The sequence below is a fragment of the Astatotilapia calliptera genome, chromosome 13 (genome assembly GCF_900246225.1).
Source record: "Astatotilapia calliptera chromosome 13, fAstCal1.2, whole genome shotgun sequence".
In the NCBI taxonomy this organism is placed as follows: domain Eukaryota; kingdom Metazoa; phylum Chordata; class Actinopteri; order Cichliformes; family Cichlidae; genus Astatotilapia; species Astatotilapia calliptera.
Window position 1 is genome coordinate 25935668 of NC_039314.1, and position 23044 is coordinate 25958711.

At 40.8% G+C, this 23044-nt stretch overlaps 3 protein-coding genes across 6 annotated transcripts; 1 reads left to right on the forward strand and 2 right to left on the reverse strand.

Moving 5' to 3' along the window:
* Positions 1 to 1304: 1304 nt before the first annotated feature.
* LOC113035255 (cytochrome c) lies at positions 1305 to 5588 on the reverse strand. 2 transcript variants are annotated; one of them, XM_026190701.1, is made up of 3 exons: positions 5465 to 5588; positions 3971 to 4145; positions 1305 to 2455 (listed from the first exon to the last, which is right to left on the reverse strand). In XM_026190701.1, the coding sequence occupies exons 2-3, from the start codon at positions 4137 to 4139 to the stop codon at positions 2310 to 2312; spliced, it is 315 nt and encodes a 104-aa protein (XP_026046486.1). In that variant the 5' UTR covers positions 4140 to 4145; positions 5465 to 5588; the 3' UTR covers positions 1305 to 2309. The 2 variants fall into 2 exon arrangements, with proteins under 2 accessions (XP_026046486.1, XP_026046485.1); XM_026190700.1 differs by lacking the exon at positions 5465 to 5588 and adding an exon at positions 4350 to 4701.
* Positions 5589 to 13306: 7718 nt separating this feature from the next.
* Positions 13307 to 19688, forward strand: LOC113035253 (RNA-binding protein 45-like). Of its 3 annotated transcripts, none has more exons than XM_026190697.1 (11): positions 13307 to 13696; positions 14062 to 14184; positions 14557 to 14683; positions 14857 to 14982; positions 15093 to 15263; positions 15781 to 15910; positions 16838 to 16928; positions 17227 to 17384; positions 17656 to 17731; positions 17834 to 17973; positions 18429 to 19688. In XM_026190697.1, exons 1-10 carry the CDS (start codon positions 13421 to 13423, stop codon positions 17948 to 17950), a joined length of 1395 nt encoding a protein of 464 aa, XP_026046482.1. In that variant the 5' UTR covers positions 13307 to 13420; the 3' UTR covers positions 17951 to 17973; positions 18429 to 19688. The 3 variants fall into 3 exon arrangements, with proteins under 3 accessions (XP_026046482.1, XP_026046481.1, XP_026046483.1); XM_026190696.1 differs by having other exon boundaries at positions 13308 to 13696; positions 19130 to 19688; XM_026190698.1 differs by having other exon boundaries at positions 13308 to 13696; positions 15093 to 15131; positions 19130 to 19688.
* A 1355-nt stretch (positions 19689 to 21043) lies between these two features.
* LOC113035029 (zinc finger CCCH domain-containing protein 15-like) lies at positions 21044 to 22965 on the reverse strand. Its single transcript, XM_026190267.1, has 5 exons — positions 22774 to 22965; positions 22538 to 22603; positions 22333 to 22440; positions 21382 to 21517; positions 21044 to 21252 (listed from the first exon to the last, which is right to left on the reverse strand). Exons 1-5 carry the CDS (start codon positions 22948 to 22950, stop codon positions 21065 to 21067), a joined length of 675 nt encoding a protein of 224 aa, XP_026046052.1. The 5' UTR covers positions 22951 to 22965; the 3' UTR covers positions 21044 to 21064.
* Between the last annotated feature and the right edge of the window lie 79 nt (positions 22966 to 23044).

Genomic DNA, 23044 nt, shown 5'->3' on the forward strand with positions numbered 1-23044 from the left:
GATTGTTTTCATATTTGTAGATAAAATAAAAACCACGTTTTGAACAGTACACGTCCCTGTTAGTCCTTTGCCTACTCTGCCCCTCACACATCACTGCTTCCTTACAATGATGCTGTCTTTTATCAGCATGACTGTCCTGAATTGATGATGAATTAGTGTATTTTTTATCACTTTTGTGCTTTTCATTTATTTGTTTTTTAAAGATGTATTTGTATGTGTAGGTTTATTGTGACATTAAATTGAACCTATCAGCCTCTCAGAGGATTGGTATTTTCTGCCTTACCTTATTTCCATCTGAGGTTCAGAACATTATGCCCCTCTATCTTTCAACAATGAAGTATCATAAAAGGCATTTTGTTGTGTATTATCTTCATGGGCCAGCAGGTGTCTCCAAATCCTCATCAACTTGTTCTGGGCGTCCCAGCTTCTCTTTCAAAACCAACATAGTTTATGGAGAGGTGTAATATGGGCAAAGAAAAGGGCTCTTCTAATTAGATTTTCCATAAACTAGATCCTTAAATAATGTAATGAGTTTACAGCCTAAGAGTTCAAACACTAAATTTACTCAGCCTTCTGTCTCCAGGCAGCATACAGAGACATTGTTTGAAGACAAATCCAGTCACGTCTCTGCTCTTACTTGATCTTTGATCCAGAGGTAAAGCAAGGCCTGGGCTGCCATCAGCTGACTGTCTTTCTAGAATGACTTCATGAGCAGTAAACTGACACCTTACCAGCAAGAGCGGCCCTCTGGGTATGACTGAGAGTTCAACTCTCTTTAAAGAGACAGGGAGTGCACCACAAAATGTTACTTTAAGTGGATATATTCAATGTCTAATCTGCTATTTATTTATATATATATATATAAATATATATATATATATAAATATATATATACACATACATATATATATACACATACATATATATATATATATATACATATACATACAGGAAACAAGACTCCAAATAGTGTTATTACAGTAGCAGATGTAACTTACTACACTGATAATATAAGATTTACACATATTTGCTCACCACGGCGTCTTTAATTCGCTTTAAGATGAACTGAACACAAAAATGTCAAATCCACATTTAGGGTCATGCTTGGCTTCATATTTGTTTAACAAATCGGCTGAGGCAACTGTAAAATTAGTCTGGTCTTATCTTTAATAAAAATTACTGGTTTGATAAGACCAGTGATGTTTATTGCCTTTACTCTGGAGGGATTTTTAAAAGAGCAGAACATCACCCGGCTGCAGGGACAAGCTGTCAGCTCCTGACAAACACCATGAAATGAAGAGTCGTTTTTACATGTCTGTACGTTTTCTTTTAATTGATCCTTAACCATCTTATCTGTAACAACATTCAGCTACCACATTACAGTCAAACACCAATTACAGTAAAAGAAATTAAACCAACTCTGTCCTGCCTGTGAAACCAGGTAAATAACATCTTCCTTCAGTCCAGATGGTGCCCACAATAGTTACCCTACATTATAAAGTCACGCCACAATATTAGCTCGTGATGCTTGTATGCCAGCTGATTTCACTGTACCTCCGCATGGTGGTGGGTTTCAAGGCATCAATGTAATATTTATACAACCCCACAATTCTTGGCTGTAAGGAGGCAGATAAATACATCACCTTTAGCAAGAAATCTTTAAAAACTTCAAAGGAGCCTGATGACAGGCAGGGGGTAAAAACAGGAGCTCAGAGGGGCAGTTTCAGGAGTGTTAACAAAAGCGGTATTTCCCAAATTCAGTCCACAACAAACTAAGAGCATTCACAGCAGGTAGAAGTCTTTAATCACATTTGTGCAAAGGTCAGACACTCACAACTTGAATATGAATGCTGAGGGCAGATTCAAAATCAGCACCAGTTTCCACCAAAACTCCACACAGGCTTCATTGCCGTTTCACTTTCATGTAGCTGATATTAGATGAATTTTATTATTCATCGTTTTGAAAATAAAGTATATGGTGATAGCTCTGTTAGTCAAAATACCAGACACATGTTGTCATGGAAAAGAATGAGAGAAGACCCATCCTCCCAAGAGATTTTTTAAATAATGTGATTAGTATGTACTCGTACAGACTCAACGAAAACAGGACTCTGGTTTTATGTTTGGTCACTTGAACAGCTGCTCAAAACTCATCTGACCTTAACAGGAAGTGAAAATTACAGCAAACACCAGTCTGAGAACATACATTAACCGTCTGTCCAAATGGCTAAACATAAAATCATATTTAATGTGTAATGGCAGAAAAAAACATTAAAATTACATTAAATATTGTGATCTCAGTGATCTTTTCATGACGTTGCTGACTTGAGGTATGCAATGAGGTCTTGGCGCTCTCCCTTCTTTTTGATGCCAGCAAAGATCATTTTGGTTCCAGGAATGTACTTCTTGGGGTTCTCCAGGTACTCCATCAAAGTGTCCTCACCCCAAATGATACCTGAGGGAAAATGGTCATCAATGAGTCAAGTAGCAAGCAGGTGACGCCAAGTATCAGTGACCAGTTTAATGTGTGGCTTTAAAGAGGCCACATTAATAAAAAGCATTTAGCTTGTATACAATCTTTAAGAAAAAAAAGGAATTAAAGCTGCCATTTATATAAGTCTAGTTTAGACTCAAAACGAATTAACTGAGGTGAAAATAAATGTCACCTAACACTTCCCACTCATTTGCCTGCTTCTTCTGAATGAATCTCACTAGAGACTTGTTACAACTCTAAACAGTCTTGTAGCAATTGAATAGTTTATTGTACAAACTGTTTGTGTACTCCAAATATTTAAGTATCTGATGGCTTGTCAGATGACATACTGCTTCACCACAAATACAGGATATCTGTTAGTGTCAGCAGGCTGCGATGCCAAAACAGTCACACTGAGACAATAGCGGAAATTTTAAAGATCCGTCCTTTTGTCCTTAAACACCCATAACCTTTAAGAGTACTTCTCTCAAGCGCTTACTGTTGCTAAGCTACGAGAACACGTCTTTATCGCATCTACCATTATCTTGACTGATATCACACACCTGCCCCTTCTTGAGTTTGAAGTTGGGAGGGGAAAGTTACAGAAGGAAGGAAAGCACCACAGAGGGGCAGTTTTACACAAAGGACTTTGAGCGTGTTGGCCCCCAGCTTCAGCAGGATTTATAGAGAAAACAAATGGCGAGGGTGCTAAAAATCGCAGGGATCTTTAGGCCTGTGTGCACAGTGAAAGAGTGTCATGAGACCTTTTATGAAACCTAAAATGGCTTTGTCATTTGCAAAATGTGAAAGAAATGTTCAAGTAATCCAACACCATTATAGTCAATGTGCACTGCATAACATAACGACCTCAGCAGGTTGTTATGTTGTTTTGGGGTTTTTTTTCCCATCAGAGCATCCAAGGCAGTGGCAAGAAAGATGTGGCACTCTTCCAAAAAGGGCCACAGGAGATCATTTTATTAACTTTACTTCAAGAGTGAGAAAGACCAGAGATACACCTTCAGGTACAAACTGTGTGTGATTTGAGCTGAAAACGTGCAAGCCTCAAAATGTGAAAACGGAGGATGATATGAGACTTTTAAAGCCCTAAAGAAAAAAAAGAAAAAAAAAGCTTGACTACTTTTAATATAGATGCTTAAATGGGAATCCTTTGCCTTATTAAAATTAATAAAATGGTTTTAAAAAAAAGACAGAAAAAATCTTTAGCTTGTAAGCTACTGAGACAACATATAAACACGAAATAGCCCTTTAAAGACTTCTGAATAAAAAAAACAAAAACATTTGTGAACATAGAGGTTTAGATGCAAGTCATTGTCCTCTGTCTACACACTTAGTCAAGCGAGGCAGTTTCCAGAGAAAGTCCCCTAAAATCAATTTAAAAACCTTTAAAATAACTTAGATTTCAGACAATGTCAGTCTCCCTTCTATATCTAGCATACAAATGTATTTATAATCTTCTCAGAGACCCAGTGAACTCACCTTTGCTCTTGTTGGCGTCTGTGTAAGTGAAGCCTTCTGCCTGTCCGGTCTTCCTTCCGAACAGACCCCAGAGGTTGGGGCCCACCTTATGCTTGCCACCCTGCTCTACTGTGTGGCACTGAGCACACTTCTGGACAAAAACCTTTTTTCCCTTTTCAGCGTCTCCCATAGTTGACTGGAGAAACAAAGCCAACAGGAAAAAGAACAGAATGAGATGAAAAAGGAGTTTAAAAAGTAAAAGTATACAGAATTATGAAGGGCTCTTTAAATACACCAGACAGTCTTCTATCCATAGCCCAGTTAGGAAGCTTAAAGCTCTAATTTGACCCCAGCGCCATTTTGTGAAGGTCACTTAAGGACACAACTCCATAACTTTTACCATTTCTTTATCGTTGGCTCTAACTTTACAATGCATTCAGGTAAGTGATCGCATTGCCCTGTGCGCTGGCACGACGCCGAGATTACCCGGAAAGCTGACAGAAGCAGCGCAGGAAGCCGAAACTACACCGCCCTTAAAACACGTTGGACTAGCCACGAAGGGCCTCAGCTCGAGTTACTCCAGGGGGGACAGGTTGCCAGGTTTGGCGAGTAAAGGAGGACCTTTTTAATGATATTGCGCCATGAGGCAAAAGGTTTACCGAGGGGAGCCAAGGTTAATGTGCTTAGCGGAAAACGTGCTGTAATTACTAGAGCACCAGTGGCAGAGATCCGACCGGTGTTTCTGCCATAAAGTCGCTTCTACTTTGAGTTTCGAGGTTAAAAATGATGGTCTATCATCACTGGGGGAAACATTTTAGTGCAACACCACTAACATGACCCCCGGTCCCCCAAAATCCTTCTACCGCCCCCTTTTCATTAAAACTACCTACAAATCAACATTTTAGTTATCAGCTATCATTAAACGGCCAGTATTTTAGTAATTACATAACATAGCGGCTAATTTTCTCATTCTAGTTCTTAAGAGACGAACCGCACCACATCGTTTGCCGCGTAGCCTCCAACATGGCGGCAGCCGGCTGAATGACATCCCCCTCACGTAATATCAAGGGCATACACCCTTTACAACAAGTATCAACGTGTATTCGCGGTCTACGTGGCATTTTCGCCTGATTTTGACGCTTCGAATCGCTGACTCAAGCTCAGCCTGAACTCAGCTTGGGCCGACCATCGTGCTAGTAGTACGATAAGCCGGGTATGGGTCGCCCACCGGGGCTGTCAAGGATGCTTCAATGTCGGCGTACGGAAATTGCACTTCAAAGCTGCTGTGTTGCCCAAATATTTTCCCAAATCACACAAGAGCCCATGTAAAATGTCTATAACGTGTAAATTACCTTATTATTCCCCCATAGCGGACTACGCAATGAGAACACAACCGGCTATTCACCAACGTGGGCGCTAACTCCTGCTACATACTACTGTTGCGACTCATATCCTGTTACTTATAATATAACCTCCATTCCCCTGTAAATACATTTATAAAGTATGAAATGTTACCTTTTTATGAGAAGATGTCGGGTTAAAAATACTCTACTGTAGGTAAGTAACCGTCTCAGCCTCGGCCGACAAGCAGTTTGTGACGGTCGCAAAGAAGGTCACTTCACTTTAAAGGCACCGGCTTTCGACGTCATCACAGCCAATCACGTGCCGCGAGATTACCGCTTAACCATTACGTGTCGTGTAGTATCATTTCTATGTTTTTTTGTTTTCAGTTTTATTTGTCATATGCAAGTTAGCACAAAGTCAACATCGCAATGAAATGTATTTGACGAGCAGAAGACAGTCACTCAGCAGAAAGGTACAGTAGAAGAAAAATAAATAAATAAAAAATAAATAGAAAAGAGCAAAATATCAATATGTATCCTCATCCATGTCATAGCTTTAATTTTGTATAAAGAAGTCGTTTACTTTTTATGAAAAAAATACAATTTAAACACAGAAACACTAATTTCGTGTCTATATGTAAGGTTTTACTAAGTCTTGTTATGTGTGTACACGCAAGGCGACGAGGCTGAGAGCAAGAACACGAAAGGGAGTTTTAGCACAGGTCCCAAGAATCTTGTCGCATTTCCTCCAGAGCCTTTATGGGGAAAACTGAACCTGCTTTTCTGGAGAAGTTTCGTGAAGGATTTTGGCAACCGAAAGTACTCCACGTTTAACTTGGTAACCAAAGATAGCCTTTTAATTTAACAAAACTGACACGTAATTTAATAAGTCACTCAATGATCGTACACACTTAGGTACATGTACTCTCCACAAACCAATTACGAATAGAAAATGTGCGCATAATGTTTACAAATTATTAAATAAATTATATTTTCTTCTTTTTATGTCTTCTACTTGTAGTTTCTTACATTGCCTTTTGCACTCTACATCCTTATCCCAAAATGAACCCTCACTCGCGAAGTGAAGTTTATGTGCCTAAATGATATTTATATTAAACATGAAAGACAAAAGAAAATGAAAAAATAAATAAATAAATAAAAAGGTTAAGTGATAACCCTTGAGTGTTTTCTCAAGGTAACCCTATGTGTCCCCAGGATAGTAAAAAAGACTTGTTTTATTAAACACAAGGAAATATAGCGATCAACATTCACAACATGTGAAACTGGAATACTATGACAGAAAGTGGCTATAAAATCTAAACGTTTGTGCTCAGAAGGGTCATTCAGCACGTGACCCGTAAGCGCCTAAAAATACACCTAGACACCAGCGATCGCGCGCGCGCGCGCACGAACATGAAAACTAGGATGCTTTCAAAAATAATATTCTACCTCCTGTACAGCACATCATATTTTAACAGCACGTGTTTTATTTAAATATCATGGTCTGACATTATAGATATAACCCCACAACTTTTCTGGTCGCCTGTCCCCAGCACGAATGTGACTAACTCTATCATCTGTAACGAAGGGCTAGCTCCCTCTTATTTCTTTAACTAAACACACACAGAGGCAGACAGATATGGAACGCCAGGACTGCCATAATGAATTAATTAAATACACCATTAAATAATTAATTAAATGTGGCAATAATTAATTAAAATTGGAATTAATTAATTAAATAAATAGTTATGATATATGTAATTAATTAATTATTGACACATTTAATTAATTATTTATGTATTTCACATTTTAATTAATTATTGACACATTTAAGTAATTAATTATTGACATATTTAATTAATTATTTATGTATTTCACATTTTAATTAATTATTGACACATTTAATTAATTATTGACACATTTAATTAATTATTGACACATTTAATTAATTATTTAATGATATATTTATTTATTTCATTTTGGCAGTCCTGACGCCTGGCTCTCATCATGAAATAATTTTATCTGTCAGCCTCACCCATCAAACTCAGGGGGCGGGGTTAACGCTGATCGAGTCAAAACCATTGCTTTGGCCTGGTGGCCATTGTTTCTAGCACACAACAACCGGCATGTGGAAGCTAACAGAACTGAGCTTTGAAAAACCCTGTTTGTGTGTTACCAAATACCGTTTTAATATTTTTTTAGCCGAGAATGTAGTGGTTTAATCTTCATGTGTCTGGTCGGTTTGTCAAGATACAGCCTCTTTGCAAAAGTGTTTCGATGATTTCGGAGATGTCGTCCCAGTCTCACGGCAAAGCGTGGGATAGACCCGCTCGCCTCGCAAGCAATCCCACCGACAAAGCGCAGGCCCCGGTACACAGCTGTAGTAACCCCCGCTGACTTCTTTTACTGAGGTTATATTTATCGGTGTTTATTTCCTGACGTTCTTATGTGTCCTACGTGTTTCAGTCGCCAATTCTGAATTATAACTAACATTAAAAACATGTTGTGGTGGGGCGTGGTCTGCGGGGCCGTGCGGACGCACCTGCACGGCATCCGCAATCACGCCCGCCGTGTTAAAACACGGGGACTCAGGGGTTGGTGGTGGTGTGGTGTGATGTGAATCAAATAAAGTTGGCTCTGAACGTCGCTCTGTGGTCCCGCCGTGCCTTATTCATGCCACATTGGTGCCGAAACCCAGGAGGCGGCATGGCGGGTACCTACCAGAGCCAGGAAAGGAAAGAGCTGGCCGAGATGGTGGCCGAAATAGCGGCCACCCAGCGGAAGCAGGCGGCGGAGGTGCGTCGCCAACAGGAGGAGCTGCGGCAGGAGAGCGAACGCCACCTGGGGAAGATGGCAGAGCTGGCAGCGCTGCTCTGGGCCTGGGCGCCACCCCCACAAGTGTGTCTCGAGGACAGTGGAGGAGCCGTGTGGGTCACCTCGGCAGCCGGAGGTGGTGGACGAGCCACGCGGGGGTCCGAGCCTGCCGGAGGAGGAGGAGCAGCAGCCGGGTGAAGGGCTGCTCCTGCCGGGAGCGGTGGAGGAGCCGCTCCAATCGGAGGCCGAGGACGAGGCGGGCGAGGGTCTACACCTGCCGGAGGCAGAGGAGTCGCTCCACCCGGAGGGGGGCGAGGGGCGGTGCCTGCTGGGGGCGGAGGCGCAGTGCGGGGAGCCGCTCCAAACGGGAGTGGCGGAGGCGGTGGCGGAGCAGCTGTGCGGGGAGACGGAGGTCCCTGCTCCAGGGCAGCCTGTGCAGCCGGAGTTGGAGGCAGAGGAGCGGGACAGCCCCGCTAGGCCGGGGATCGGCGGGCTGGCTAGTCCAGCCTCGCTGCCACCAGTCGATTCTGCGCGCCTGGCGTCTGCCCAGCCGCCTGTGTGCAGGAGCACACGGCCATGCCGGTGGGGCCGTGTCCGCTTGCTACGCGGCCGACCTCCGGACCAGCTTCGTCGTTGCCGCTGGATGCGCGGGCGGCCACCAGAACGGACGCTTCCCCGTCGCTTGGTCGGGGGCTGGGGCGCCGATGTGTAGGGGCCGAGTCTCGCCCCAGGTCGCGGGGGGGAGTAGGTTTGGCCGGATCACTCCCCGGCCTCAATCGGGCGATGGGGGTATGTGGTGGGGCGTGGTCTGCGGGGCCGTGCGGACGCACCTGCACGGCATCCGCAATCACGCCCGCCGTGTTAAAACACGGGGACTCAGGGGTTGGTGGTGGTGTGGTGTGATGTGAATCAAATAAAGTTGGCTCTGAACGTCGCTCTGTGGTCCCGCCGTGCCTTATTCATGCCACAATGTTTAAGGAGGAGAGAGAGCAAATCTGTTTAACATCTGATCTTTGGGTTTTTGTTCAGTAATCAGCGTGACCTGTGTATAAACACATAAAAGAGATAACGTTGGTGTTTCCGTCATGTAGTAACTGCTGGCTTTAACTGTACAAAGGTTGTTCGACACTATGAAACACATACAGACTTCATGATGTTCGGCTAATATTTTTATTGTGAATATTAATCATGCTGACCTCGCTCTGTACACCACGCAGCGAGGTCAGCATATCCACGATATCCTCAGCTCCATGAGTTTCCCAGCTGACTATCTAACTGCCAACTATTCCAGAGACGTGAAAATATACAGCATAAAGAAAAGTGTAAGAGACTCAGCAGCAGATTAGAATTACAGTTATACATTTAATAAATCACCAAATGAATCCAAGAAACGAGCAAACCTGTTCCGACAATTTGAATTTGTATTCCCTCAGCTGCAGACTCGCTGCTGTTTAAATGTTTGAAAAGGAAGATTAGATATAAACAAACGTCAAACATAGACTCAGTCTGCCTTCACATTTGATATGAGGCCAGCACGTATAGTGGCCTCAGCAGGCTATTACTGAAATACACGTGCTATATCATAAACTATGATATAAACAGGGAGGTCCTATTAACATGTTTAGTTTTAAAGGACACCTTCCTGCCTTTAGTCTCATTCATGAGCAGTATTCGTTTTTTTCTAACATCCAGAAGTCTGCACAATGTGTTTCATAGTTTGTAACAAGCCTTTGACAGGTAAACATAACATGACCGAAAAAGCAAAAAAAAAAGAGAGAGAGAGAGAGAGTGTTGATATAAGAAGAGAAAATTCTCTCAATTATGGAGACAGGCAAATGGTTCATTTATGTTTGATGTGTGTTTATTCCTCCTTAAATATCGTCGGTGAAGTTCGCCATGCACGTCAGATTTTCCTGCGCATTTTTATACCTCTGCCAACAGAGAGAGAAAAAAAATCACATTCTAACAGACAGCTGGTGCTTAGAATACAGTTGAATAACTATTAAAAAACAGATGATATTTAGATGATAGTTCAGTCTAACACATGTGCCAGTGAACCATTAAACGTCTGTGAAACTATGCAGTTATGAAACGTAACTTTAACCTCAGCCAAACCGATTTGCTCAGTTGTAAATAAAACAGCGAAGTAAACGTGACCCGACAGACAGAACCTGAGTGAATGAAGTCCACTGAGAGCTAAAACTCAGCTGAGGTTTGAAAGCTGTGTGCCGGTGATTGGACATCAGCCGCTGATGAAGCTGTTCGCCTATAAAGTGCTCTGTAAGGAAACGAGCTCCAGCAGCTCTGCGCTCGGGGAAAACACTATATTTACTTATCTTGTGCAGAAAAATGCGCTGACATTGCTTTATATCGAGCACCGGCTGCCCAGTTAAACTGTGACTATCACCAGGTAACTAGGCTGTTTCTTGAATTAGCAGCAGGTGTTAAACAGCTGACAGATGAGGAGGAGGATGCATGCAGGTAAACTGAGGGTCTGCTGAGCTGATCGCTGGTTTCGTGAGAAAAATGTCAGCTCGTTCTTTATGTTACAAAAGCACAGAGACACAAGACCAGGCGGAAAGAGACGATCGTTCGGTGAAAATGAGAATCTGCGAATGCAACATGTGGAACACGGAGAGTGGAATATGTAAACAAACCGGTTAATGTACCCCCTCGGTGCGCTCTGCATGCTAACTGTTAGCAGAGCTAGTGAAATCTCTGAAAACATCTGAGCACTTTTGCAAGCATGTTCTATGTTGACAACCTGACCAGACATACGGCGCGACATTCGCGGCTAAAACACTGTTAAAAGTGTAGCTGGTGACAGAAAAACGGGGTATTTTAAAACTACACCACCACCATTGCTGCCTGTGATTTGATCTGCATTCTGGGATAACTGGCTGCCCCAAGTCTACACAAGCAATCGATTATCTAGGATCGACCTGTTTTGACTTACTTTGCACGGCAACCAATCAAATGTTAGAGAAGCTGCATGGGCAGCGTTAACCCCGCCCCCTGAGTTTGATGGGTGAGGCTGACAGATAAAATTATTTCATGACGAGAGCCAGGCGCCGGGACTGCCAAAATGAAATAAATAAATATATCATTAAATAATTAATTAAATGTGTCAATAATTAATTAAATGTGTCAATAATTAATTAAAATGTGAAATACATAAATAATTAATTAAATGTGTCAATAATTAATTAATTAAATGTGTCAATAATTAATTAAAATGTGAAATACATAAATAATTAATTAAATGTGTCAATAATTAATTAATTACATGTGTCATAACTATTTATTTAATTAATTAATTCCAATTTTAATTAATTATTGACACATTTAATTAATTATTTAATGGTGTATTTAATTAATTCATTATGGCAGTCCTGGCGTTCCATAGACAGAAAGAGCTCAGGTAACTATTTCACAGCTGATCCCTGATGAGTGTAATCCTGTGTCAAGTATTTATAGAACACGATTAATAGGATTAATAAACCATCAGGGCTTCTCGTTTGGTGATAAGTCCCATTACTCATGTTAATTAACGTGTTAGTTACAAAACCTCTCTGCAGCATCTTTTCGTAACACCAGGGTATTTTGTAACACCTGCATTTCTCCTTCCCGTGCTGCAGAGGGCAGTAAACGCAAATACGTGTCATCAGCGCCGCGGATGCATTTAAAACTGTCGGAATTTCTACAATTAATTCTCTAAAGTTCTCATTTGACAGTGAACAAAGCAATTCACTTTCTAAAGATTTAAAACAAAAGTACTAAAACAAGATTTAATCTCATGCCTTATAAACATTCTCTATGCACGATTCAATTTCATTGCTTCTCTGATTCATAACTTTTTCAAATGCTTGCAAATGGCTACTACAAGCGGTAAGTCGTGAATTTTTAAGTCTCAATCTAAATAATGTTAATGAAGGAATTTACTTTTCCAAAAGCTTTTTCTTTCAAAACACGTAGATAACGAGAGCGTTATATTTTACTTAAAAAATTGCCGCGGAGCACATGAAGGCAGCATTAACAACTGCAAGCAACGCTGCTGTGTTTATCAGTGATGGGATTTCCGGATCATTTTAGAGAACCGGCTCTTTCGGCTCGCCTCACTAAAAAGAGTCGGCTCTTTCGGCTCCCAACCGCCTCTTCAGGTTGTTTTGTTGCTTTAATTAATTTATTATTAACAATAATATAAAATTATGCACAAAAAGAATTACTAATGTAAAAGAAGTGGTTTTTATTTATATATGTTTATATATAAATATATACAGTGGCCCCTAGAGACAAAACACGTACAAACTCCAAAACACATTTCTAGCGTTAACTGAACTTCCAAAACAGAGCTACCTAGATCACTTAAATTACACAATTAAAAGCATATGTGTATTGTTTGTGTATTTATACACAAGCACTCATATACATTCAAATAATTAAAAAAAAAAAAGTTCATTAACCTGTTACTACCACACACCAAATCCGGTCGTTAGTACTTGCTGGCTTGTGTAGCCTCTAAGTAACAAAAGCTCAACACTGCGCCTAGCATTCTGGAGCATTTCTGTTGTGTTTTGTACGTGTTTTGGAGTTTTTACGTGCTTCTGAGTTTTTATGTGTTTTGGAGCTTTTACGTGCTTCTGAGTTTTTACGTGTTTTGGAGTTTGTACGTGCTTCAGGGTTTGTACGTGTTTTGAAGTTTGTACATGCTTTGTCTCTAGGGGCCAACGTAAATATACTTTTATAAATATACTTTTTTATTACATAAAATGTAATAAATAAATCATATAATACAAAAACCAACTAGTCACAGTTCAACTTTTAACTATTTAAATTTTCAGCCCTTTCCTTTCAAACAAATGTAAAATGAAACAACACAAAACACTGCAAACCACAACACAATTAAATATAAATTAAAATATGAAAACAAAAAGAAGATGCACATTCTCTGTCATATAGGCCTGCATGAATAAACCTTCTGAATCCTTTATCATCCGCAACTGAAAATAGTTGTGGATGACTACTATACCTTTCTAATGTGAGTTGTTGTCCCTGGCTTTCTTTCTCTGTCTCTCCCTCAAGCTCTGTTCCTGTGCTACTGTGTAACTACCGCCCCTCCCCCCTCTTCCCAGCGCAAAACACAAGGCTGGCATGTGGAGTGAAGCGGAAAAAAATTCCAGAGAGGATGAGAGAAGGAAAAAAAAAACATGGCTCGCGATAAGGAGCCGTCTCGCGTCATTCACGTCAAAGATTCGGATCTAAGAGCCATTTCGTTCGCGACCGACACATCACTAGTGTTTACAGGGAAGCGAAGATGGAGGAGTATCCCTCCAAACAGGTGCCCGAAAACCTCGACGATCCTCCCAACAGCCGACTGTTCGTGGTGACGAGTCGGTCCATCACTGAAGATGAGCTGCGGGAAAGCTTCTACGTGTTTGGGGACATTCAGGGGGTCTGGGTTGTCAAAGACAAGCAGACAAAGGAGTCCAAAGGCATTGCCTACATAAAGTTTGCCAAGTCTTCTCAGGCCTGCTTGGCCATGGAAGAAATGCACGGAAAAGTCCTGGTGGAAGGGACTAAACCTGTGAAGGTAATGTCAATGGTTAGGTCTCCAAAAAGATTATATTTTGTCTGCTTCAGTTCAGACGGTCGATTTATAATATGCGTATAGCTAGCAAGCTAAAGGGGCGTGATCGTTAGCTGCTTTCAGTTCACGGAACCTTAATTATCTACAATCTCACTCTTCTGTGCAAAATGCTGTTTAAATTTTAAATATTTGGAACTGAGAAGACAAAACATGGAATATTTATTGGCGAGGGATAAATCTTATTCTTAACTTTACATAAGAAAATATCATAGTTGCGATTCTTCTTCGAAAATATACAATTAACGTGTATCGTCCGCTATTTTAATGCATAATTTGTGTCTCTTTGTTTGCAAATGTTGGCTCTTCAGGTATTTATAGCCCAGTCACGGTCATCAACGAGACACAGAGATGTTGAGGATGAGGAGCTGACCAGGATTTTTGTCATGATCCCCAAATCCTTCTCAGAAGAGGACCTCAAAGAAACATTCAAAGTAATACTTCTTCTTTTGTGGTTCTGCAGCTCTATGTTTGCCTGTGTTTTAATGTCAGTATTGTGTTTCCTTTATGAAAAATATTTTTGTGCTCACCTACAGAGGTTTTGGCCATCTACCAAAGAACCTACACCAGGACTGTGATTAAAGTATTTTGCTCTAAGCTAAATATATTTATATTTGTCTATCAAATGGCCTAAAAATGCATAAACTTCTGTTAAGTAAGAACAAAAAACATGCTTTAACTGTATACAGACCACTTATGCTTAGCGTATATAGTGTGTTCTTTTAGGCCATCTTAATTGAGGCTCTCTAGAACTCACTGACACCCCTAAATGCTCATTTAGATTCTTTCTGTTTTCTGTTTTGCAGGAGTATGGGGATATTGAGTATTGTGTGATCATCAAAAACAAGTTTACAGGAGAAAGTAAAGGCCTCGGCTACGTAAGGTACTACAAACCCTCCCAAGCTGCCCTCGCCATAGAGAACTGCGACAAAGGTAGGTCTGCCAAACTCATTTACTTGTTCATTAATCCTGGTAGAAGCAGCTGTATGAACATCAAATATACAGAATGGTTGGTGAACGGTTACAGCTGTGGTGACTTCTCACTTCTGTTAACACTTAGTAAAGGTTATGTTTATGATTTAAAACTGTGGAAATGATGTTATTAGCCTACAGGGCCATTCTGGCTGAGCCTCGAAGCAAATCGACAGCAACAGAAGATTACAGCTCTGGAGGAGCAGCAGCCAGAAATGATTATGCTGGCGGCTCTGAATCCATGAACCAGTACACGTTGGGTACGAGTTTCTTTGTCATCAGAATTTACTACCACAGGAAGGAAAGGGTAAAGGTCTTAGTATTATCCTCTGTCTTGGTACTGACCCTGGTGTCCTTCTTCTCTGTATAGGCGACCCTGGGAACTACACAGTCATAGATTACCGCCACGGTGATTTCACACGCTGTCTCATTGTGTCCACGCGCATTGCACTCAATCAAGAGCAGATTTTTTCTCTTTTTGACATTATACCTGGCATGGAGTACTGCGAGCTGCAGAGGGATGCCTATGGAATGAACAAAGGTTAACAGTTCAATGTTATTTATATACCTCCAACATGTTACACCAGTCAGAATCTGTTGCATTGAGGAGAAAAAAACCCCTTTTAACACGAACCATCTGCAGAATGAGGCTCAGGGACGGTAACTGTCCAACTTCACCTGTTGGGCCAAGGAATCACTAAACACTGAGCAGATTGTTGGGAACAGTAACCTCAAAGTAAGCTCTTACAGAACATAGAGCCACCAATGTTATCAATTTAATCCTCTACAGATGTGACAAGATTTTAATCATGAATGTTTTCTTAGTGTGACAGAGTGACTAAAAATATTGTATTTGTGATTATATGAGATGGCTAAAAGGAGCAAACCCTCACATTTGAAAAACTGGATGGAGCTGATGGTTATTTTACACACTACATCAGCTTTACTCTAGTTTGCAGTATCGGTTCTCTGTGGATGTTGATGTGGTCCATTCTATTTTGATGACTGTAAAATATTCCACTCTGACCTTTTCTTTGCTGTGTGTCACCTGCCTCCAGGCCATGCTTTGATTCGCTACAGCAATCTTGGGTCAGCACTTTATGCCAGAGAAAAGCTAAATGGCTTTGAATATCCACCTGGAAACAGACTGGTTGTAAATTTTGTTGACGACGGCGAGGACCGCGGCAGGTATACACACAATGCACACATAACTACACAACAGTATATGTTTAACTTTGAGCCTGCAGAAGGGTCACAAATTACTGGAGCCTCAGAGAAGAAAAACCCTTTAAAGTTAATATATCCATAAATTAAAAGATAGGAACGAAAATGCCACTGATAATTAACTGCGACCTTGTCTGCATGCCTTCTTGGCCACATTTTATTTGTTGTTAAATATTCACAGGTGAAAGTTGTCCCCTGTGGGTTGTAGTGACCGGGCAGTGTTTTTTCAGAGTGCCGTGACTGCCTTTTTAAATATTACGTGATCTCAAAGCTGTTAGCGATACACACTCGCATTATTCATGAACTTCACACTCTCTCTAGTAAAAGACATCAGAAGAACAGGCAGAAGACGATCCTGAACAATATGGATCTAGTTAACTTGGCCAGGATATTAAATTTGGTGCTTGTGGACTATATAGTGACAGTGAACTGGGGCTGAGATGCACAGCTGTCATTCCCCCTGCTGTTTCTCAATATGCTATGCCTCAGCATCTCTAACTATGCAATGTAGGACCAGTGTTTCCTTTCCTGTTCAAGTTGGCTTGAACATGAAAATTACACATCAGTAGAATACAGCGCAACACAGGAAGAAGCACAAAAAGCCATCAGAGATTAAAGTAGCATGCACTACTACACAGTACACAGTGTTTTAAACACTCTTCTTCTAAACACCTTCTGTCTTTAACATCACAAACATGAAAAAGAGTCGCTCTCATTATAGTTGCTGCACAGAGTTTTAACACTGCCCCCTTGTGATTATATTTAGCTATAACATGTAGACGAAGCCCTACAAGCGACCAGTGCACCTCTGTGCTGGGTGCTTGAGGCAGACTTAATTTTCCCATCGTGTCCACAGCTGGAAACAGCCTGTATGTTTGCTGTTGTGTGTAGTCCTGTAGGTCGGATGGCCATGCAGTTTGTTGCAGCACAGATGATGTCAGCGGTCTGGAACGGACCATCCAGCAGCCAAGTGATGAAACCTGTGAGTCATTAATTCAACATCTGATTTACAAAATTGTGTCAGGTCATCGTCTTGTTACTCTGCACATTTTATTTACATTTCAGATGGTTTTTTTTAGCAATGATAATAAGAAAATTTCTAAAAAAGCTATATTTTAATTCTTATTAGCTGATCTTTTAAAAATCTGTGCTCACATAAAGATTAAAAGTAGTTCAACAGATCAAACCTAGAATCTCCTTTTCTGAGGGATATGCAGTGTGTGAACAGTATGTGACATTTAAATTACTGATCCTGTGTTCTCTGTGTTGGTATGTACCAGGGCTTCTCTGTTGTCTCGTCAGTTTCTCGAATTCAGACCGACGCCAACCTGCCGTCGCTGAAGAAGCTTGCTCCGCCTGAGAGCAAAACCAAGGAGCGGCTGTTTGTCGTGTTCAGCCCCTCCCCGCTGCCCCCCGATGTGTTGGAGGATGTTTTTTGGTAAGTGCCCTGTGGTCTGACTCAATCACTAAAAGTAAAAAACAAACAAAACAAAAAAAACCAGTGCATTACCGGGACGGTTAAAGGTCTGCTTGATCACGACTCTTGGCTCAATCAGTGCAAACTGCTGTGGATGATAACATCAGGCTAAGTGCTCTTAAATAACAGAGTAAAGCTGCTATTAAACCAAACAGACAGAATTAGCAAATGTTCCTGCTTTACAATTAAATGTTATTTGTTCGTCTGTGCCTCCCTGTGTCTGTCTGTCTAGTCGCTTTGGCTCCCTCATTGAAGTCCACTTGGTTCCAGGGAGGAAAGTTGGATACATGAAGTATGCAGATAAACAGGTAAAGCTCAGATTGAGGATAAACTTGTGGGTTTTATTAATGAAGGAATAGAATGTAAGTAAACTTCAAACTCTTCTTCATCACTGTGTTCATCTCTGTCAGTGTGCGGACGAGGCCATGGCAGCGCTCCACGGACGCGTCGTTAACGGGGTAAAGATGAAGGTGATGCTGGCTGATCCTCCCAGAGAGGAATCTCATAAACGTCCTCGTACCTACTGAAGCCTACATGACACGAACCAGTGGTAAGTGTGCAGTCTTCTACTGCAGGCTCACCAGTATGTGCAATTGGAAGTATTTTGGAAACAAAATATATACACTGTACACGTAATTTGTCTGTTTACATGTTTGTTTAAGAAAATATCAGACACACTGCCAACGAGAATAATTTCTTATATTTTTGATTAGGAATTCTGATTTATTTAATCCAACACACGTGTGTGTGTGTGTGTGTGTGTGTGTGTGTGTGCTCTAGTGTCAGATGCTTCGGGTATATGTGTTGACTGACCACAAAGTAAAGACGCTCTTAACAAACGTCGACAAAAGATCAAAAATGAAGCATATAAACACAATAAGTACAAAAAGGGAAAGGATCAGGGACAGTGTGAGGTGACGGCTTGAAGTAATCTGGGAGTTCAAATCTCAGCTGCGTAATAGTGGGAAACAAGCGTAACTCTTGGCTTTCTACATCACCTGTCAGGGTCTGTTCAGCGACAAGAAAGGCTCAGTGTGTAGGCAGGCTAACCAACTACAAAGGACCAGTGCTACTTCATCAGTTCACAAGGAAGAAAGTTCTGCAGTGCTGCGATGTCTGATCCAACAGGTGGTATCATGGAGGCAGGTAGACGTGCAAAAAGAAAACGTTAGGAAGCACTACACAGACAACAAAGTATTTATGAAATAAAACACTAGGAAACACCAACTTTCTGGATTTTTCCTGATATATTAGCAATGTCACAGCATGTGTTGTACATAAGTGTTCTTGCAATACTAAGTCTGGTCAGTAAAGCAAAAAAACACAGATCAGAGTCTTCAAATTGTGTTGAAGGCTTTCAAAGCCTGATTATAAGCTAAAAGAATTCAAAGTAGTAAAAGAGTATTTATTAATCATATCATTAGAAAGTTCTATCATTATACATCAAGCTTTGCACCCCTACTCTGCTTCCATTGCAGGTTATTAGTTTAGAATATTTAACCTCGATGTTACCCACAGCGAAGGCCCTTTATGATTTATTTGCAACTTAAACTGTGTGAGAGCTCCTTCACGTCACCCACCTGTGCACTCCTGTGAAGCTCTCTCCTCATGAGTCACAAAAGCGACACTCTAACAAGATGTCAAGAAGTTTCTGATGACAGTCGTTTCTCTTCCTGTGAATAACACTGCAGCTTCTTGTTCCCCAGGCGACTGTTGCCATGACACAATGACACCTGACCTGACAGACCGATATCAAGACCTTCTCCCGACCTCTGACACGACCTTTGACACCTGTCTGACCTTACTCCCGGTCAGTGACCTTGCAGCGACTCACTGATAGGACGCTCCAGTGTTATAACACTAATAAACTGAAGTCTTAATCGTAAACAGTCTGTGAATAGCAATTGTGTAGTTTGTGGTCAGTGTCATACTTTCGTGCTTTCTAAGTGCAAAATGTCAGCCTCGACACTGCTCTTTGATTTAACAGATTATTTAAGAAACGCTGACGTGAGAAGTCTCATGGTTCGAGCAGTGTGCAGCATTTTACTTTATGAAAATCTGCAGGCAGGAGGCTGCAGTTTACTGATAAGCTGTGAAAAACAGGCTTTATAAAGCTGGATGTGGACAGTTTGTAGTTCACATCTGGTCCTCCTTATTTGTCTGATGGTACGCTCTGTAGCCTGTGCAGGTCTCGGTTAAAAGGTGGTGATTTGAATGACTGTGAAACCTTTTTTTTTTTGTCAATAAAAATATAGTTGAACACATTGTCTGTCTCATTTCTTCTTTTACAACATATTAACTGAACAGCTAATAAAAAATAAATTATAAAACCATCATTTCTCCTGTTATGCTAAGAAGCTTGCTAAATTAAAAGGTCATGCATTCAGTTTGTAGTTTTTAAAAAAATATGTGATGATGACCCAGAGACCATCTGGATACCGGGTCTTCATTTCCTTCTGTTGTACTTGTCTTTGTCCTGCAGTGTCCCTCTGATGCTCTAAAGGGGGAAGCCCTGTTTGACTTGGCTATTCACCCATGTGCATATATCTGACACTAAAAACCTGGGTGGATTTTTACTTAGGTTGCATTTTCAGAAATACATGTTTTCTTAATTAGCGCTTTATCTAGTCTCCTGTTCTGGCTTAAGAGCAATCTTGGATTTCAACATATAGATATTATAAATAACTGAGTGGGTTTGGCATAAAGTATAACCCTGAATCACTGAAAATACACTGCTTTTATTTTATGGTACACAACAGGAGGGGAGCAGACAACAATCACTGAAATATGGGTGTTAAACAGAAAAGGGACAGCATCAAGCTATTTAGCAATGACATCCAAAAAGAGACGGACACTGGATGTACAGTAATTTTATTTTATTTTTAGGCAACTCATGAGAACATTATTTACAATACCAGGCTGGCACTGGGAACAAATCTGGTCTCAGATCAGGGAGCTGACATTTAAGAAGCTCAGTTTGGACCTTTCCTTCAAACATTTTTTTTTACTAAAAATAAGAGATTTTTTCAGCAGAGCTGTGACCTCAGCTAAATGAAATAGTGGATCTGTTGAAGGGAAAACAATCTTGAAATCTTGAATCTACTTTAATCACAAAAGTGCATCTCCTAACTAAAGCTTTTTGGCATGAGAGCAGGTGAGTTGTGTTCACCTTCCACTTGTATAACTTCTTCGCCACTGAAGTCTGGTTTAATAATACAGTCTAACAGGTATAGCTCTTTAATTTTAAATCTGATACACTTCCCTTAAATCAATATATTCAATATTTTACTGATCAAGTAGAGAAACACTTGAAGCCTAATTTACCAAATGTCAGTGTAAGCCATCAAGTTTGTAAAGCAACAAAAAGTGTGCAACCACAGCAAAGTTCTCCTCGGCAGAGATGCGTGGAGTTGGCCCTGCCGTGGAAATTTGGACACCCAGAGGACAGAATGATGTACGGTGAAAACAGAGGGCAGAGACAGGCAGTGATGTCAAGATATAATCAGGCTTTATTACTGGAGTCTCTGAAACTTAAAATCATTCAAACGTCTGGTCTCTTTGATGTTTAGCTCCATGCATCCATCAGTCCCATCCCTTTGCCACTTAGTCCATCATGACTTCTACCTCCTGCTCCCTCCTCATCAGTCTTCCAGCGCCAGTGTGTTGAGTTCTTCATCGAGCTCCTCCAGATCTTCTCCCGTGAACAGGTTTTCATCTACCGGTACTTCCTCTTCCTCTTCATCCTCCCCTCCTCCATCCTCCCCTCCGCCCTCTTCCTCTGAAAGCCCGTTGGCCTCGGCGCCACCACAAGCTCCGTTCAGCTGTTCCTCTGCAAGCAGGAGGGGAAAAAAATGCTACTCACACAGCTGACGTTTGTTCATCAGAAGTACTCAGAAGTACTGTGTTTGTTCTCTTACAAAAAAGGGATAAACTTTGACCAGTGTGTTTTTTCTCTCACCGTCGTCTGATTCCGTCGTCTCTGTCTTATTCCTAGAGGTGAACCGGTCCATGGATGCTACAGTAATACCTGTGTTGTCGACCTCTTGTGGAACAAAGCGAGATAAGTCTATGTCCTGGATGTCTGTAGTATCAATCTGAAATTTAAAAGAAGAAAGAAAGAAAAGAAAAAACGTGGAAGGGCTGGAAATGTGAATTTTAAAAAACTCTAGTGTCCAAATAAAATTGCAAGAAAAAAAAGTAATATTAAAATTCTTATCTTTGATGTATACATTTTTCCTTTTCCATAAAATTAGAAAATATCTGAATACTAGTCTAGCTAGGAAGCATAAACCATTGTGACTACATTGGAAAAGCAACAATAAGACAACTGTCAAAAAGGGAATTTTGGGAGACTTGCATGTGTGGATTTAACTAAAGAAAACACTGACATTGTCTCGATATGTGGTACAGATGTGCATGGCTCAACCAATCACTGGTAAGAAGGTTCAACTATCATTAATACTATCAGTAATATTAATATTTATTCACCTATAAGTCTTTTTTCACCAGCTATAAAATACTGAAATACTGGCTTCATATTTGAATGCTTGTTCTCCAGTATAAATCAGTACCTTAACATATCTGCCTGACTACACTGACCTCACAGAGAAACTAAAATAAATCGCTTGAAGTGGTAACACCAACACACTGCATGCCAACATCAAAACATTTATATTTCATACCAACAACGCAAACTATATTAGACACCAAACACAGGTTATTGTGCGGGGACATCTCATTTCAAGTGTGAGAGCCACAGAGCTGAAATCAATATAAACTCACAGACTACAGAAAAACAAGACTGTGGGAGGTTTTTGTCTATTCTAAAACACAGAGCTTCTTTCAAACTGCCTCCAACCAAATCTGTGAGTTTATTGCATTATGCAATTGCTGGAAATTTCACAATTACCTCTTCCTCCTCCTCTTCTTCTTCGTCGGCATATCTAGTGTCGTCAGCTTCATCATCGTCATCATCAACCAGCTCTGGGCGGAATTCGAACACCTCACGGCCGCTCACCTGCAGATAATTAATACAGATAATAATACAAATTGCGTTTGGACATTTTTGCTTCGGCACCGCTGCCAAGGTGAAATTTCACAACCACTGCACTCACCACCAGAGATTTGCCAGCCTTAAAGTCAGCCTTCTTCTTCTCCATTTCCTCCCTTGCTTTGTCCACCTGATAAAACAAAAACATCAAGTATATCTTGACAAAAATATATGAAAAAGCTTTAATGATTTCAGTCATTGAAAACCCCCCGAGGAATCAAGTCTTTAATAATATCAGGGAAAAAGTGGGGACTTGGCTCTGACAACCTGATGTTACTACAATGTTTGAATGTGTCCAACCTTCTCCTGCCTTTTCCTTTTCTTCCAAGCCAGGAAAGTCTCCAGAGTTATCCGAGAGACATTTGGACCCAGAGCTGCACGCTGGAGAGAGACAAAGAAAGAAATCTCAGTTTCCGCACTTAAATTAATTAATTTGAGGTAACAGCATGAGGCCACAACATCTGAAGACAGAGACATTTCTTAGCATTCAATTATAATATCTCAGTCTTAGCTTATGTCCTCTCTTAACAGCAAGTTTTGCTGTTTTTCAATACTGAGTAGAAATAGTTTA

What these genes read in the sequence shown, in the direction of transcription:
- LOC113035255 (XM_026190700.1), bottom strand. Translation starts at nt 4,385, where the DNA reads ATGCATTGTAAAGTTAGAGCCAACGATAAAGAAATG. An exon ending in GAGCCAACGATAAAGAAATG is followed by an intron (nt 4,146 to 4,349) that starts GTAAAAGTTATG and finishes TTGTTTCTCCAG; the next exon opens with TCAACTATGGGAGACGCTGA. An exon ending in AGACGCCAACAAGAGCAAAG is followed by an intron (nt 2,456 to 3,970) that starts GTGAGTTCACTG and finishes ATTTTCCCTCAG; the next exon opens with GTATCATTTGGGGTGAGGAC.
- LOC113035253 (XM_026190697.1), top strand. Translation starts at nt 13,421, where the DNA reads ATGGAGGAGTATCCCTCCAAACAGGTGCCCGAAAACCTCGACGATCCT. An exon ending in CATAGAGAACTGCGACAAAG is followed by an intron (nt 14,684 to 14,856) that starts GTAGGTCTGCCA and finishes TGATGTTATTAG; the next exon opens with CCTACAGGGCCATTCTGGCT. An exon ending in TGCCTATGGAATGAACAAAG is followed by an intron (nt 15,264 to 15,780) that starts GTTAACAGTTCA and finishes ACCTGCCTCCAG; the next exon opens with GCCATGCTTTGATTCGCTAC.
- LOC113035029 (XM_026190267.1), bottom strand. Translation starts at nt 22,950, where the DNA reads ATGTCTCTGTCTTCAGATGTTGTGGCCTCATGCTGTTACCTCAAATTA. An exon ending in AAAGGAAAAGGCAGGAGAAG is followed by an intron (nt 22,604 to 22,773) that starts GTTGGACACATT and finishes TTGTTTTATCAG; the next exon opens with GTGGACAAAGCAAGGGAGGA. An exon ending in GACGACGGAATCAGACGACG is followed by an intron (nt 21,253 to 21,381) that starts GTGAGAGAAAAA and finishes TCCTGCTTGCAG; the next exon opens with AGGAACAGCTGAACGGAGCT.